Raw genomic sequence first — 14,270 nt, forward strand, 5'->3', positions numbered from 1 at the left:
GAATAAGTTGTTATGAACAATTAAAGATGTTACAGTAACATACAAAATTGAGTAAATACAATTGAAAATGTAAGTTAAAACAACAGTAACCAAAAGTTCAAACTACATAAAATATTAATTAGGAAATGCTGAAATGCTTGGCACATTTAACCTACACCATTACAATTATTTGTTTTTAAATAATGGTTCAATTTACTTAATATTTTTAAGTTAACTTAAGCAAAAACGTTAATTACAATTAAGTGTTTATTATATACACACACACACACACACACACACACACACACACGAAAAAAGAACCACGTCAGTTCAACATTGTTCACAATGATTTATTTTAAACAGCTTTTTTGTGAATCACACATTTTGCAGATTCCTTCTCTGAACACAGTGAGCTGAAATCTGTTCTACATTCAGTGGATAAAACTTGGATAAAATTTCAGTCACAACAGCCTTATATAATAAAATTGCATCCAAATTGGCATGCTTGATAAAACTCTGTAAAACTGGCATATTCATGCTAACAACACGAAAAATGTACCTGCCATACAAAGAATAAAAGTGGCTCAAGTGAACGCAGTGCTTTACCTTTTCAGAAAAGGTCAAATGACAAAAATAAAATTAAGATCCCAAAAAAACATAAATCCTGAAAAAAAACAAAAAAAAAAAAACATTTGCACTGTGACATAGTTTTTGAACATCTTATTTTGATTCCAAAAAATTGGGAAGATTATAACTAAAGAGTGACCAAAAAACATCCAGAATTTAAATAAAAAGGTTTCAAAAAGGATTGCGCTTAAAAATAAAAAATAAAAAAAAATCATACAGAAGATACTCTCCCATTTACACCTTAATGTGAATCTGGAAAGTTAATACAAAAACACAGTTTATGGTACAAACATTATTTATGAACAGGAATGTCAACACAATGTAATGCCGCAACTGAACCTTTTGATGAGCATTACATGTCACTTAACAAGTCTAACACTTTAAGAACAGCCCTGTGAAATTTTGTCTACAATGAACAGAGGTCATTTTTCAGTCTTTGAACCTTGACAGAAAGGTTTCCTGGATCCAGCTCCATGAACACTTTTTGAAATGCTTCAAATGTGCATTTGAAATTCTTGGGGTATTTCAGATCCAGAGCATAGCACAGTCCCAAAAGATAGAAACAGGCTTTGCTCAGATTCCCAAGTTTGCCCAGAACAGTAACGCCTTCAATAACAATACCCACATCAGTAGGTTCGCCTGACCTGTCTTGATTCTGCAGCAGGTAAATCTTCATCACCTCCTCAGCCAAAGCCTCTTCAACAAAGACAGCATCAGCACCGTCCTTTAAAAAGAGAAACAACTGTTTTAAGCTCACATATTTCCAAACATTGAAACAAAAAGTTTCATTTGTATGACATCACCGGTACTCATAATATGTGGACACTGTGCTCCAAAATCTTTGAGCAAATGCTATTCTTTTGTATGCTTTGAAGTGTTTTTTTTTTCTTTAGAACAGTATCTTAAAACTTTTCTATGATCTCACAAGCTAAAATAAACTACTAATATTCCTAAAACAGATTTAGTGCACCAACCTCAAAGGTTTTGATTAAGGCACTTGGATCCTCTCCCAGATGGTCAATGAGACATCTGATGATGACTTCTCGTTTTTTTCTCGATGGAATTTCCACTCTGTAAAACAGGAAGTCTCAACTGAGGCAAAATTTGCACATTTAAAACATGACTTACCATTTCTAGCTTAAACATAACTATTTTTTTTCTGTTGTTGACCTGTTTTCACACCCACCATCAAGGTAAGAACACCTGTGGAGCTAAAATATTGAACAGAAACCTAAGAAAAGCCGTTTTTAGTGGAAGGGCCTCTTCAATGCTGTGTTGGAACGTTTTTGTGGTTAGAAAATGCAATCTTCCTTACCTGAAGCAGAAGGTTTAACTGTGCCCTGTCGCGTTGTCCAGCAGCACCTTTCTTGGCTTGAAACAAGGACAGGAGTTTGGATGAATACAAGTCCAACGATGACATGAACTTTGGTTCAAGGTTCAGGGTCGTGATCCTATGAAACTCTGCACTGACCTGGATGGGAGAGGACAAAAAACCAAGGACAAAAAATCTGAAGGCCAAAATTCTGATTCAATCAAAAAAAAAAATCTTTAAGTGGAACTACCATTTTTTGCAACCTGGACCTTATTTTCTAACATGCAAAAGATTAATTTACTCATCCAGACATAAATCCATATAAGTGGAGTTGTTCAGTATGCAGACTAAAGCCTTAACATAAAGTATTATCTTCCACTAAGCTTCTAAATTTTATGTTATGAATTGCTTGCACTATTTCCCTGTGAGATTGTATAATCTTGGAGGGAAGAGGCGGAGCCAGGTTGCCCTCTGAACCATCGTCTGCCAGGCAGCGATGCGAGAGGAACACACCGCTGAAGTGGCGCACATTTTCAGAATCGCGTCAGCGGCTTTACAGAGAAAGCCTTTCAGCTCCTCTGGCAGCTCTGCTTCCTCCACCTTCCTGGAGATGACAAACGCTAGCGAGGCAGTGTTGTTAGTCACTGCAGCTGACAGAACAGTGCATTGATGTGCGTGATCAGTGAACCTTGCTATCAGCTGGTCAAGTTTGGCGGGATGGGCCGGTCGCTGTCCAACGACCTTGGTCATTTTGGTGCCGAAAACTGAAGCAAGGCTCGGCTCTAGAGGGGGAACAGGCGGAAAACTCCGGTCTGTGAAGCCCTCTGTGAAGCCCTAGGTAGAGACCGGCGCTCTAATCTTCGCTGGCTCTGCTGCTACCTCAGAGAGGTAGGTCATCACCGCCGGGAACTGAGGCCAGATGGGATCTGGGCAACGAGAGTGAGCAGAGCCATACCTTCCCTCCAGATCATCCGATGGGGGTGGAGCAGGCTGAGGGACGGGAAGTCCCTTCTCACCAGCTGCCTCCTGGATAATGCCAGGCAGATCCAGGAGCAGCGCACCAACAACTGGGAGCGGCGTCCTCGCCGACATATGAAGGCCAGGGGTGGATGAGCGTCCGCTCATCCGCCTCCCTTCTGTCGCCAGGCTGCCCAGCTCGGAGGCAGTGGAGCTGCCACCACTGCCGTTTTCCTCACGGTGGGTGGAATCATCCAATTCCGGCCCACCATCGAAGAACTCGATGGCTTCTTCCAGCGAGTACCTCTCTCTTAGCGGGAACGCCTCCTCAGTATCAGCCTTGAAAAAGGCTGACCTCCGCTGCTTTTCCTCTGGCGGGAGGAGCTAACAGGAGCAGCAATAGGATTAAGGTGTGAGGGCGAGGTCCGCATGGTGAGGACCGAGGCAGCCCACGCAGACGGCATGTTGGTCATACGACATGATGTAGCAGGATGGACACAGACGGATGGTCTCGCTGGACATCTTCTGGCTGGCTGAAGAAAAACGGTAGAGCTGATTTCCTGGTCTCACCGTAACTTATACTAGGACCAGGGTGAGGCCCACACAGCAGGTGGGCGTGGACTAAAATACTTCAGTGCTGCGCTCACAAGGGGAATACCCACTTAAAGGGCTGCGCCTATACTCATAGAATCTGGGGTTACAATACGTAGCCAACGTTTCATAAAAATATTAAATTACTCTTCACTCTTTACTCTTCAGTAAAATCTAGTCTGTCGTTATGTGCTCCAGAGTTAGATAAGTGAGACAAAGGCACTTTGCAATCAGCCCAGTCATTCTTCAGTCAGGTTACATTAACTTAGCCTAAAACAAGTTAAGTGAACGGAAATTACTAGCATTTATTGTTCCCTAGGCTTGGGAATGGTTTCGATTAGAACCATTCTGGTTTTGATTCAGATTCCTCATTTTGATTCAAACTCCTAGCGATTCTAGAGTCTTATGACAAATTAAAGCAACCTGGCTGCTGCAAGATCATCAAAATCACTAGGATGGTAGCAACATGTTTTTCCTCACTTATCTTATGATGGGGGATCTAACAGACCTAATTTTATTTACAAGTGGATATCCCTTTAAATGTTCACTTACTTGGGAGACGTCAAACAACGCCGGCCATCTGTCCTTGATGTCGCTGACACTCAGCTGTTGGCTGATAATATCATGTCTTCTATGTGCAAAGGTTTTGCACATTAAATCCTTGACGGCTGTGCTGTTTTTCTTCTTATACTCCTCAATCAGTTGTTGTCGCTCCAGCTCTTGCTGTTCTTTACCATCTTGTCCTGGATAGTGTGGCAGAAACAGCACTTCTCCTTTCCGCGCCTTCTTTATGTTCTTCGCTGGAGCCTTGTCATCAGGGTGCTTGTTCTTCAGTGAGTTGCAAGTAACCTCTGGAACTCCAAGACTTCGTAACTTTGACCTGTAATTTCCCATCTTGTATTTAAGACTATACATCCATCCCATCCAGCCATTACGACTGCCTGGCTCTGTCAGACATGGGTGCTTTTTGACCAGAGCCTCTGCCACTTCTCCAAACTGAAGGCCAGTAGGGTAGGCTGTGTAGCTGTACATATAATCAGCTAATTTTTCCATTATATCTGACTTGACTGAAGTATTGTTCAGCACAGTGCCATTTTGAACAAAGACTTCATTGGCATTTTTCAGTACAGTCTCTGTTGCCACAGAGAAAAGTGGAATGACAATTTCATCTGGCCATGTAGTCTTCAGAGGACTTTGAAGAGGGGAGAGTATGACAGTGTTGTCTGAAGACAGAGATGATCCATCTGTTTGGTCCTCTGTGGTTTTATAGGTTGAAGAGCTTGAACTTTCATTCAGTGAACTTACATCTGAGGGATTTTCACACTGAGGAATCAATGTAAGCACTACTGATGGAATGACCACAGCTTTGACTGTACCCCTATCTTTGATTTGGTTGGGAGAATGAAGTGTAAAGAAATCTCCAAATGAGTCATCATAATAGTGCAATGTGAAATCCTCAACTAGCCCAAATGTCTCTCTCACTGTCTCATGCAACTCCTCAACAGTCCTGGGTATTCCAGAAGAGAGCACAAGCTTCTCACTCTGTTGTCCAAAAATTACTTTCAAGGCAACGGAGTCCATCTGCAGAATAAAAACCACAAGAAAAAAGAAAAAGAAAGGGGGTATCTGAGTCTTTCCCCTTACACTAACAAACAATGTGACGTTTTATTGACACCATTTTCTTGCCTTCAACACGATATGGTGTTAAGGGCTAAGTGTCACCAAGTACTCTGGGATGTATTAGGTCATTTTCCCAGAAGGATCCAGGTAAAAAGAATCACAGATTTTACATCTAATAGTTGGAAGGACCTCACACTCTTCCGTTTCATGCGAACTGTGAGACCTAGGCAAGTGTGAGCCTAAGGCACCCCATGTCTTAAAAGAGCAAGGACAATTCAAATGAAGACAGGGTATGGAATAGCCATGACCAAATGTACCATGTTTCACTCGATAATGTTTGAGTAGTGACACTTTTGATGACTCCTCATGTTTGCAGAGTTTACACTGCCATCTCATCACCTGTGACCTAAAACATTGTGAGAAAATATGTCTCACAGTATGAAGATGACAGAATGGTGTATAACCATATTTACACAGTTTTTGTATGATTAACTGATTGAATAACCAATACTCACTACCAATTCAGGTGGAGGATACAACTTACAAATAAGTCAACATGGAACAAAGTACAATACTTAACCACATTGAAATAATCTGAATCACATCACCACGCTGTATAAATAAAAAGATAGTATGGTGACACTAGATGACAGACCATGAAATCATCAATATATTTACTGAACTGAAAAATTCTCAAAATTTAGATTTGGCATTTGTATGACCCACCACAAAACCAGTATAAATATTTAGGTGGTATCACCATCCACTACTCAGCTTGTATAAAACAATATCATATCATTCCAAAATTTAACACATCAAGTCCTCTGAGTAAAATTACCTGCTTTACTTTGTAGTTGATGCAGATTTTTTTCTCCTGGTGGTGAAGATGGTGCTGAAAAAATACAAATCAAAACTTTATCATTACAAAACATGTCACTGAGTAATCTGCCATAACATCAATCTCTTATAAGAAATTTTAACTTGGATTGAAATAAACATTTATTTATGTAAATTGGGAGTAACTATACTGGAAATGATGGTACTTTTGGCTTGACCCAAAGGACCAAAGCTTTTTTTTTTTTTCATTATTTTCTGGGATCTGAAAGGAAGTAGGGCCCCGAGTCTAAATTTACTTCAGCCCCCATAGTACTTTGGACCGGCCCTGGATGAGGTAATCTGCTGACCCGGGCGGCCCTCTCAGCGTTCTCTCAAAAACTGGCCCTGTTCGGGACAAAGCTGAAAGCAGCGTCTTATATGCTCTGAAAGACCCCACATAGAACAAGAAAGCTAAGCAGCATGGTTGCTGCTATGAACTGTTCCGCGGGCAGATCTTCTTAGTTACCAAAGCCATTGATGACGTCTGTTCATCACCTGAACAACCTGACAGAGTGAGTCAGGCCGCATGACTACCGCAGCTCCCGCACCGCGACTCAACAGGGCCATTTTCTAGAAATGTCTGAGCACACCTGCTTTCACGTGGTTCCTAAAATGCCCCCGATTAAACGGTCAGGTCGCTGGTACCGGGACATTCCGGTCAAATTACCCGGAACGCAGATAGCGACTCAGAACGTAAAAGGATAAAAGGGCGCGGTTTCCCGCCACCTTGACTGGAAGACGGGTTGAAAACTTAAATTAACGTGCACAAACACGCTGCGAAAAGTGAGCCACCATGACAAACGCTTTCTTCAGAACATGTTATAAAAGAACGGTGTGGATAAAGACAGCTAATGCAAGAATTGGTCACTTACCTGAAAACGTTACCAAGTCTGCAGTGGATGTGTGTCTGTCTCGTTCAACGGGCAGAAAATCTCCCATGAGGCCATGCTCCTCGCGCGCGGTACATGCCAAAGGTCATTAGTCTTACTCAAAGTTTTAAGTTAGTATTGGGGGACAAAATTATATTGATTTTGAACCATTAATAATTAAAGTTAAAGACAATGATAAGTATGAATACCAGTGTCTCAGTTATTTTGAGTACTTTCTATGAGATATATTGAGTAGATTTAAATAATGCACCCTGTGTTTCAAATACAGAATTTTTTCTTTTAAATAAACTTGAACAAAAGAGCTCAGTTCAACCAAAAACTGGTGTTGAAAATTTAAGCATTCTTTTCAGTATTTTCAACTCAAGATAACACTTTTGTGATTTTCAAAGATTTAATCAAGGTCATCTAACTTAGAATTATAATGATATGTACTAAGCCCCTGAATAATTTTTTAGGGTGTGGAAAGCACCAGTGCAGATATAGTTCTGGAGGCCGACTGCGGAGACAGCGGTGGCAACGGAGAAGTTCTGGAGGCCAGCCATGTGCAAAGCGGCAGTGGCGTGGGTGAAGCAAATCCAGAGGTCGACCGCGCAGAAAGCAGTGGTGGCGTAGAAACAGTTCAAGAAGCCACCCATGATGGCCAAGATCCTCAGCCAATGGCCTGGAAAGTGGCCGGCGATGGTGTGGTGCTGGACGTGGACATGGCCGTGAAAGCACAGGACCAGATGGCAGCATGACAGCTGCAGGAGAGGAGGTAGGACCAGACGAGGCAAGGCCAGACAAGGGCATGGACGCCGGCACCATGGCTGTTGCAGGTGGTGGAATTGACGGTGGCATGGCTGCCGCACACAGTTGATCCAAAGGTGGCGTGGCCGCCGCAAACAATTGATCTGACGGTTGAATAGCTGGTGGAGCTGATGTCTTTTTTTTTTCCTTTTTCTTTTTTTTTCTTTTTCCTTTCTTGCCTGTCCCATTTGGCTCTTTTGCCATCAGAATTGTTGTCTAAAGGCAAAGAAAGATGCCCAACGGATTTACTTTACCAAATTGACCATCCCAGCCTTGCCGTAATGGTCCATTTGATTCACCTTTTATTGTTTATTTTATTTTCACTTACTGAATACGGGACAGACTTGACTGGGGGAAAGAAGGGGAGAAAGAAAGAGGGAAAGAAAAACAGCTGAGAAGAGGGACGGGGGAGAAGGGCAAAAAACAAAAACCAACAGAACGGGCAGAAAAAAAAGAAAAAGAAAAAAAATGCATATATCAATCACCTGGATCACCTGCTAAGAAAAAAGAAAACAAGCAGAAGAGAACAAGAGTAATAGAATAAACAACATCACAATGATATATGGGAATATGACGCGCTTGTTTGTTTTTTTTTAAAGGTTCCTTCATGTAATGATCTGCTAGAGGGTGTGGGGGGGGCACAGCCCCGTCCTCCAGGGCATGAAGCAGGTATGGAGGAGATCAAAACTCCAGACATCCAGAGGCCCCCAGAACACAAGAGACCAAGGAAGACCAACAGAGGGGCAGCCGCGCCACTGTCCCAGAAAGAGCTGAGGAGAGTCCCAGATGAGGGCTCACTCAGCAGCCGCGGAGCAGAAGCCAGGGGGAGTTGCAGTGACGCGCCCGTGAGCTCCGCCGGCAGCCAGCCGTGCCTGAGTGACCGAGCCCCAGGCCGAGAGGCCGGGGGCACCCCACCTCCGAAGTGGCCCGAGCGAGCCCCAGGCTCCAGGCCCCGATAAGCGGCTGCCAAGGAGTGAGCCGGTGTGTACCTGGACGCCCATCCCCGGACACAAAGAACCACCAACGCACAGATGTCTGAGGGAGTCCGCCACTGGCAGGGGAAGTGGTGGTAGGGGGAGATAGGCCTCCAAACCTTGGAGGGCCTGAGATGTCCCCAGAGAGGTGCCACCTCTCTGGGGACATATAACCCGACATATAGACACAGACATACAGGCACACACATATACAAACATCCATTCCCACCCTCATGCTCTCATATGCACTTACTCCACACTCAACCAACATGGAGACAGACATAAAGAGACACTGTACATACGATCACACTCCCCAAGCGTACTCTACGAACCGGGTCTAGGTACCCTTGCCCCTGGAGGGGGGAACTGCACCCAGACCTAGGTGGTGTTACCCTTTTCCCTGCGGTGGGGGGAGGCAGACCGCCCCGACTCCGCAGCAGCAGGGAGGCCCCACACTCCAGACTGCAGTCGGACGGCCAACTCCTCCTCCTAGCCCCCCCGCTCCAGCAGGTCGCAGAGAATGGGGGTGAGAGAAGACTCCAAACCTCCCTCCACCCGCTCATTGTAGTGTTGATGTGTGTTCTAAGGTGCATCAGGTGGAGCTGATGTCTGGACAGACTCTCCAGAGTCTTCAGCAGAGACAGAAGACAGCATCGAAAACATGGACAGCTGGATTGACTCTCCAGAGCCACCAGCGTAAACAGATGGCTGCATGGAAGCCGCGGAGTGCCGGAGAAGCTCACCAAGGCCCCCAGTGGTAACAGACGGTAGGTGTGCAGATCCCTGGCTGAGGCGACACAGGACCAGCAGGTGCAGAGACCCCTGGCTGGACAGGTGGCTGAGCAGGTGACTGAGGCTGTAACAGAGCTGATGACTGAGCTAGTGACTGAAGTAGAGGTTGCAATGGTGGTTGTAGTGGTGGTTGAATTGGTGATTAAAGTGAGGGGAAACTGCTGAACAGGCTCACCTCCAACTGAGACAGGAACGGGTACAGGCACCTACCAGACACTAGCCGCTCCCACCCTAGGAGCAGGTATGCGTGCGGAGGTCAGCTGTGTCCTGGCTGGCCTCACCTCAGGGACTGGTGTGGGTTTTGGGGCAGACCGGACATCAGTCACTCCCACAGGTGCAGGAGAGAGCTACAGGTACAGGTGCAAGAGAGAGCTGGTCCACGGCCGCCCTGAACCAGCCGGGACAGGCAACAGCTAGGCAGCTGCTGTTCCCACCTGACGAGCTGGTACAGGTGCAGAGACTAGTAGAGCCTCAGCTGGCCTGAAAACCAGAGCAAGGACCAACCGAGCCCCAGGCCTCCTCACCCGGGAAACTGATAGGGGTGCAGGGGATGGCTGGACCACAGCCACCCTGGGAACAGGACCATGGAGAGGCAGAGGAGCAGGCTCAGAAAATCTGATTCATCAGAAATTGGCTTTCAACTTCTTTCACCACGGTGGGCACAGTGGCGTGTCTAGAAAATTTTTGTTGGGGGGCCAGGTAGGGGCACAGATTTGGAGAAGGGTGGCAGATGTAATTGGCAGATAATGTTTAAAAAAAATTCTACCAACCATTAACCATAATTCAATAATCCTGTAAACCTAATAACCGAATGCGCTTTTAACTCTTATTAGAATGAGATTTTAACCACTACGGTGCAAAGTTTTTAGATACTGCGTTGATAAAGTACAAGAGATACAATCAGTGCTTTGTCAGTGTTTACTCAGCATTCAAGGACAGCAATATTTGCATAGTATTTTTACTGACATATAGTGCACATATGTTTTGGGCAAAAACATTTTTGAATATTGAAATACGAACATTTGTAACAAACAATTGACAAATTAGCCAATGCAAAACTTTATCTGCCTGTTAAAAAAAGAAGATAATCTTTTCACAAACTGGTGTTTGATTTTGAAACAGGGAAAAAGTGGGGAAACAACTGAAAAGACTAATATTTGAATAAAACCTGAAAGCAAGTAAATACTTTCTATGCTGCCTTATGGTAAACTTTGGTAATATTGATCAAGAACAACACTGGCTGATGATGAAATACAGTCAGCTGGCATGGTGACACTGCCAGTATTAACCTGCAGGGCTGGACCGGGACAGAAAATCGGGCATTTTGACTAGAGACCGGCCCAACAGGTATTAAAGCCATAAAGCCTTTGAATGAAAACAAATGCTGTTGTGACAGTGATGTACACTGTCTTGTTGGTATATGTATGATTTCTATACATTTTACGTCAGATAAAATCTTTGGTTGTAAGATTTAGATAATTATTTAATAAAAGCTAGATATTTTAAATGAGAATAAGAAAGAAAAGTATTTCTTTGTGCCCCCTTTCCCTGTTAATGCCCTACCTGGCCCCCTGGCAAAAATTTCCTAGATCCACCCCTGCACAGTTAACAGCTGTCAGCTGCTTAGAAAAGGATCCTGGTGTTATTTGTCTCTCAGAAACAGTTCATAACTTCCCTTCAACTCATTCATGTCACCTAAAAGGTAAACCTGTTTCTCCATCACCTGTTCAGCTCTGATGATTCAGTAAGGACATCTCCTGGTTTCATCTTCATGTTTCCCTCTCACCACATATCCAAACCGACATAATGACCAGCAGTTTTACAGCTGTGGCTCCAGCAAACATCAGCTGATACTAGAAATTAATATTAAATAAATTCTGACAACAGCTGATCAAGCTTAAACGTGCTGCTGTTGTTTAGTGCGACATCTGCTGGTTTCCTCTTTCTGGCGCAAAGTGGGCAATAAATAAATGAGAGAGAAAAGCTGATCAGCTGATCATTGATCAGTTTCATGATTGAAGTAGCAACAGGAGAGGCAGGGGGGGAGAATGAGAGAAGAGGCAGCTGTGCAGCGTAACGACAGAATAAATCCAGCTTTGTGTCTTTTTCCATTATAGCTAAAGTCCGGGACAAACTGCATCTCTTCTCAGCTCAATACGAAACGTGTAATATTTTCACTGAATGAGGGACCATTCCATTTTTTTAAGGAGCCGTAGGCAACTCTACTAACTAACCTTATGAATAAAATAAAGTTCACTATCAGTAACATCATAGAACCCACCCACCTAAAAACTCCATCAAGCTGGCTAGAACGCAGTACGAGTTATTGCAACTGACGGTAAAAAGTCAGCACAACGAAAATAAAATCCACCTAAACTTAGTTTATATCTGACCCAGATAGACTGCAGGTCATAACTTCTTACCTGAAGTTCAGTTCACCTGACACTCGGACTGGTGGCCGCCTCGGGGCTCTCCTCCTGCCTCCCCTTCCCTCATCCACCTGCTGGCCTCTGTGGAAGCCCCGCCATAGCCACCACCAAACAACTGAGTTATTTTTACACATCGACCTGCATCTGGCCAATCCACCACCTCTCATTGTTCATGCCGTTACAAAAAAAATAAAAAAATAAGTCACCGGGCATATGCCCGATGGCCAGTCCAGCTATGTTAACCTGCAACCAAATCTGCAGCTCCATACAGCAATGTTATCTTATAACTCATAACTCTTATGTTAGCTGCCCTCAGTAGCATACTGTCTGAAATATTCGTCGGCTGAATTAATTCTTTAAGTGTTATTTTTTCCTTGGTATTCTAATTTCCCCGAAGTTTACTAAACTCAACAAACTTAATATTACTTACCGGGACATTTATTCTGTCCTCATTTTCTTTCACCGAAAAATTGTTTCCTTCAGTGCCGTGCTTGGCTCTCCTACCTTTGCTAACGATGCACATAGCGCAGAAGCCGATGCTGCATTCACTTACACTCGGATATCTGAGCTTCACCGTGAAAACATAATAATCGTACATTTGATATTTGATTGAATTTTATTGTTTTACCTTTGGGGTGGCACCTGGGGTGGCCAGTCTGGTTGGGGGGGTGGCCTGTGCCCCCCCCAGGCCACCCCGCTGGACACGCCATTGGGTGGGCAGTCTTTGGAACTATCAGTCTTTGAATTGACAGAACCTGAACTCACAGTCTTTGACTCAGGAACATGGCTTACAGACTTTAATTTAACGGGTCTTTGAGTTTAAGTTAACAGTCTTTGAAAAATGATTGTGTTTTACCTTCTGGAGAGGAACAGAACAAAACAGTTCTCCCAGTCAAACTCTTCATCCAAGAAAGATATTTCAAAGGTTTCTGGATTGAGAGTATAGTTATTTGTGTGTGGGTTTGGGAGGTGTCTGGAAAAAAGAAAACAGTCATTGTCACCCACGGCCGCAGGTTGCTCAGCAGGGTTAGTATGACGGCGGTGTGAGCACCGCTTCCTGAAGCCAGCGGGGTGAACAGCTGAGCCTCTGGTGTGCAGAACGGCAACGCCGAGGCTGGTGCTTGTGCATCTGAAGAAATGCTGAGGATTCCCGCCTGAGGCTTAGGTGCAGGCGGAGCAAATGGTGGGGGCTTTCGGCAGCTCCTGGGATCTCTGAGAGCCAGCCAAGTCCCGTGGAAAATGCGCTCATAGTCAGGGACGCGCCATGGCTTCCAGCGGAGCTCTTCCTCCAGCTGGGCTAAAGCTGCCTCCAGCCACTCAAACAGCTCGAAGTCTGCTGGGTCCATGTTGTGGCTGGATCATACTGTCACAGTTTGTGAGGTAAAGCGTGTGGAGATGATGCAGAGTGGACCCAAGTGCAGAAAAACAGAGGTGTAGATGGAGGTTAAACTGTAAGTGGGTGTTTATTTAAAGGAAGAACAAAAAACACTACAAAGCAACAACTAAGGGAGGAACTGAAAACACTAACAAAATCTAGTGTGGGAACAGGAGGGAGACACGGCTGTAGCTCAGGTGGTAGAGCAGGTCATCTACTGATCGGAAGGTTGGTGGTTCGATTCCCGGCTTCCCCTAGTCTGCATGCCAAATATCCTTGGGCAAGATACTAACCCGAAATTGCTCTCCGATGCATTCATCGGAGTATGAATGTTTGTGAATGTCAGTTGTGCTTGTGCGAATGGGTGTGAATGGGTGAATGCACAAGTTGTGTAAAGCGCTTTGAGTGCTCAGAAGAGTGGAAAAGCGCTATATAAGAACTAGTCCATTTACCATTTACCATTAATCTGACATAATGAGACACAGGAAGTAAGGCAGACTGCACTGATAAAGGACCAGGACTATCAAAGTAAAACAGGAACGCATAGGCTGAACTCAAGACACATAAGCTTAACACAATGACTGAGGAGACACAGAGAACATAGAGACCTGAAACATGGGACAGGAAGTCACAGAGTACACACAACACAGAAACTAGGAGACTAGCAGTGATAAATCATGAACTCAAAAACTATGTAATAATTCAAAAATGCAAAGCAGTCAGTGTGTCACTGACCTCGGACCGTGACACTTGTACTATTTCTTCTAGACTAAACACAAATTTCATTGTGTAATGTTTCCTAAAAAGCACTTAGGTATAGAAATAACTGCATGAGTGAATGAGGCGTGTTATATGAAGAGCAGAGTAGAAGAGTGCTATTTAAGAACAAGTCCATTTCCCATATATGATAGAAATAAATAGTTATAAAACAAAATTTGGCTTCTCTAATTAATACATATAATCGACAACATTACACATAGGGCTGCTCAATTATGGCAAAAATGATAATCACGATTATTTTCACTGAAATTGAGATCTCGATTATTTGACGATATTTATTTA

The 14,270-nt window shown here is 44.0% G+C and overlaps 1 protein-coding gene across 1 annotated transcript; it reads right to left on the reverse strand.

Moving 5' to 3' along the window:
• Window positions 1–323: 323 nt before the first annotated feature.
• Window positions 324–8,119, reverse strand: LOC143414404 (uncharacterized). Its single transcript, XM_076878696.1, has 6 exons — window positions 5,925–8,119; window positions 5,404–5,492; window positions 4,019–5,047; window positions 1,922–2,077; window positions 1,581–1,677; window positions 324–1,330 (listed from the first exon to the last, which is right to left on the reverse strand). Exons 2-5 carry the CDS (start codon window positions 5,404–5,406, stop codon window positions 1,624–1,626), a joined length of 1,242 nt encoding a protein of 413 aa, XP_076734811.1. The 5' UTR covers window positions 5,407–5,492; window positions 5,925–8,119; the 3' UTR covers window positions 324–1,330; window positions 1,581–1,623.
• Between the last annotated feature and the right edge of the window lie 6,151 nt (window positions 8,120–14,270).

The sequence above is a fragment of the Maylandia zebra genome, linkage group LG20, assembly GCF_041146795.1.
Source record: "Maylandia zebra isolate NMK-2024a linkage group LG20, Mzebra_GT3a, whole genome shotgun sequence".
In the NCBI taxonomy this organism is placed as follows: domain Eukaryota; kingdom Metazoa; phylum Chordata; class Actinopteri; order Cichliformes; family Cichlidae; genus Maylandia; species Maylandia zebra.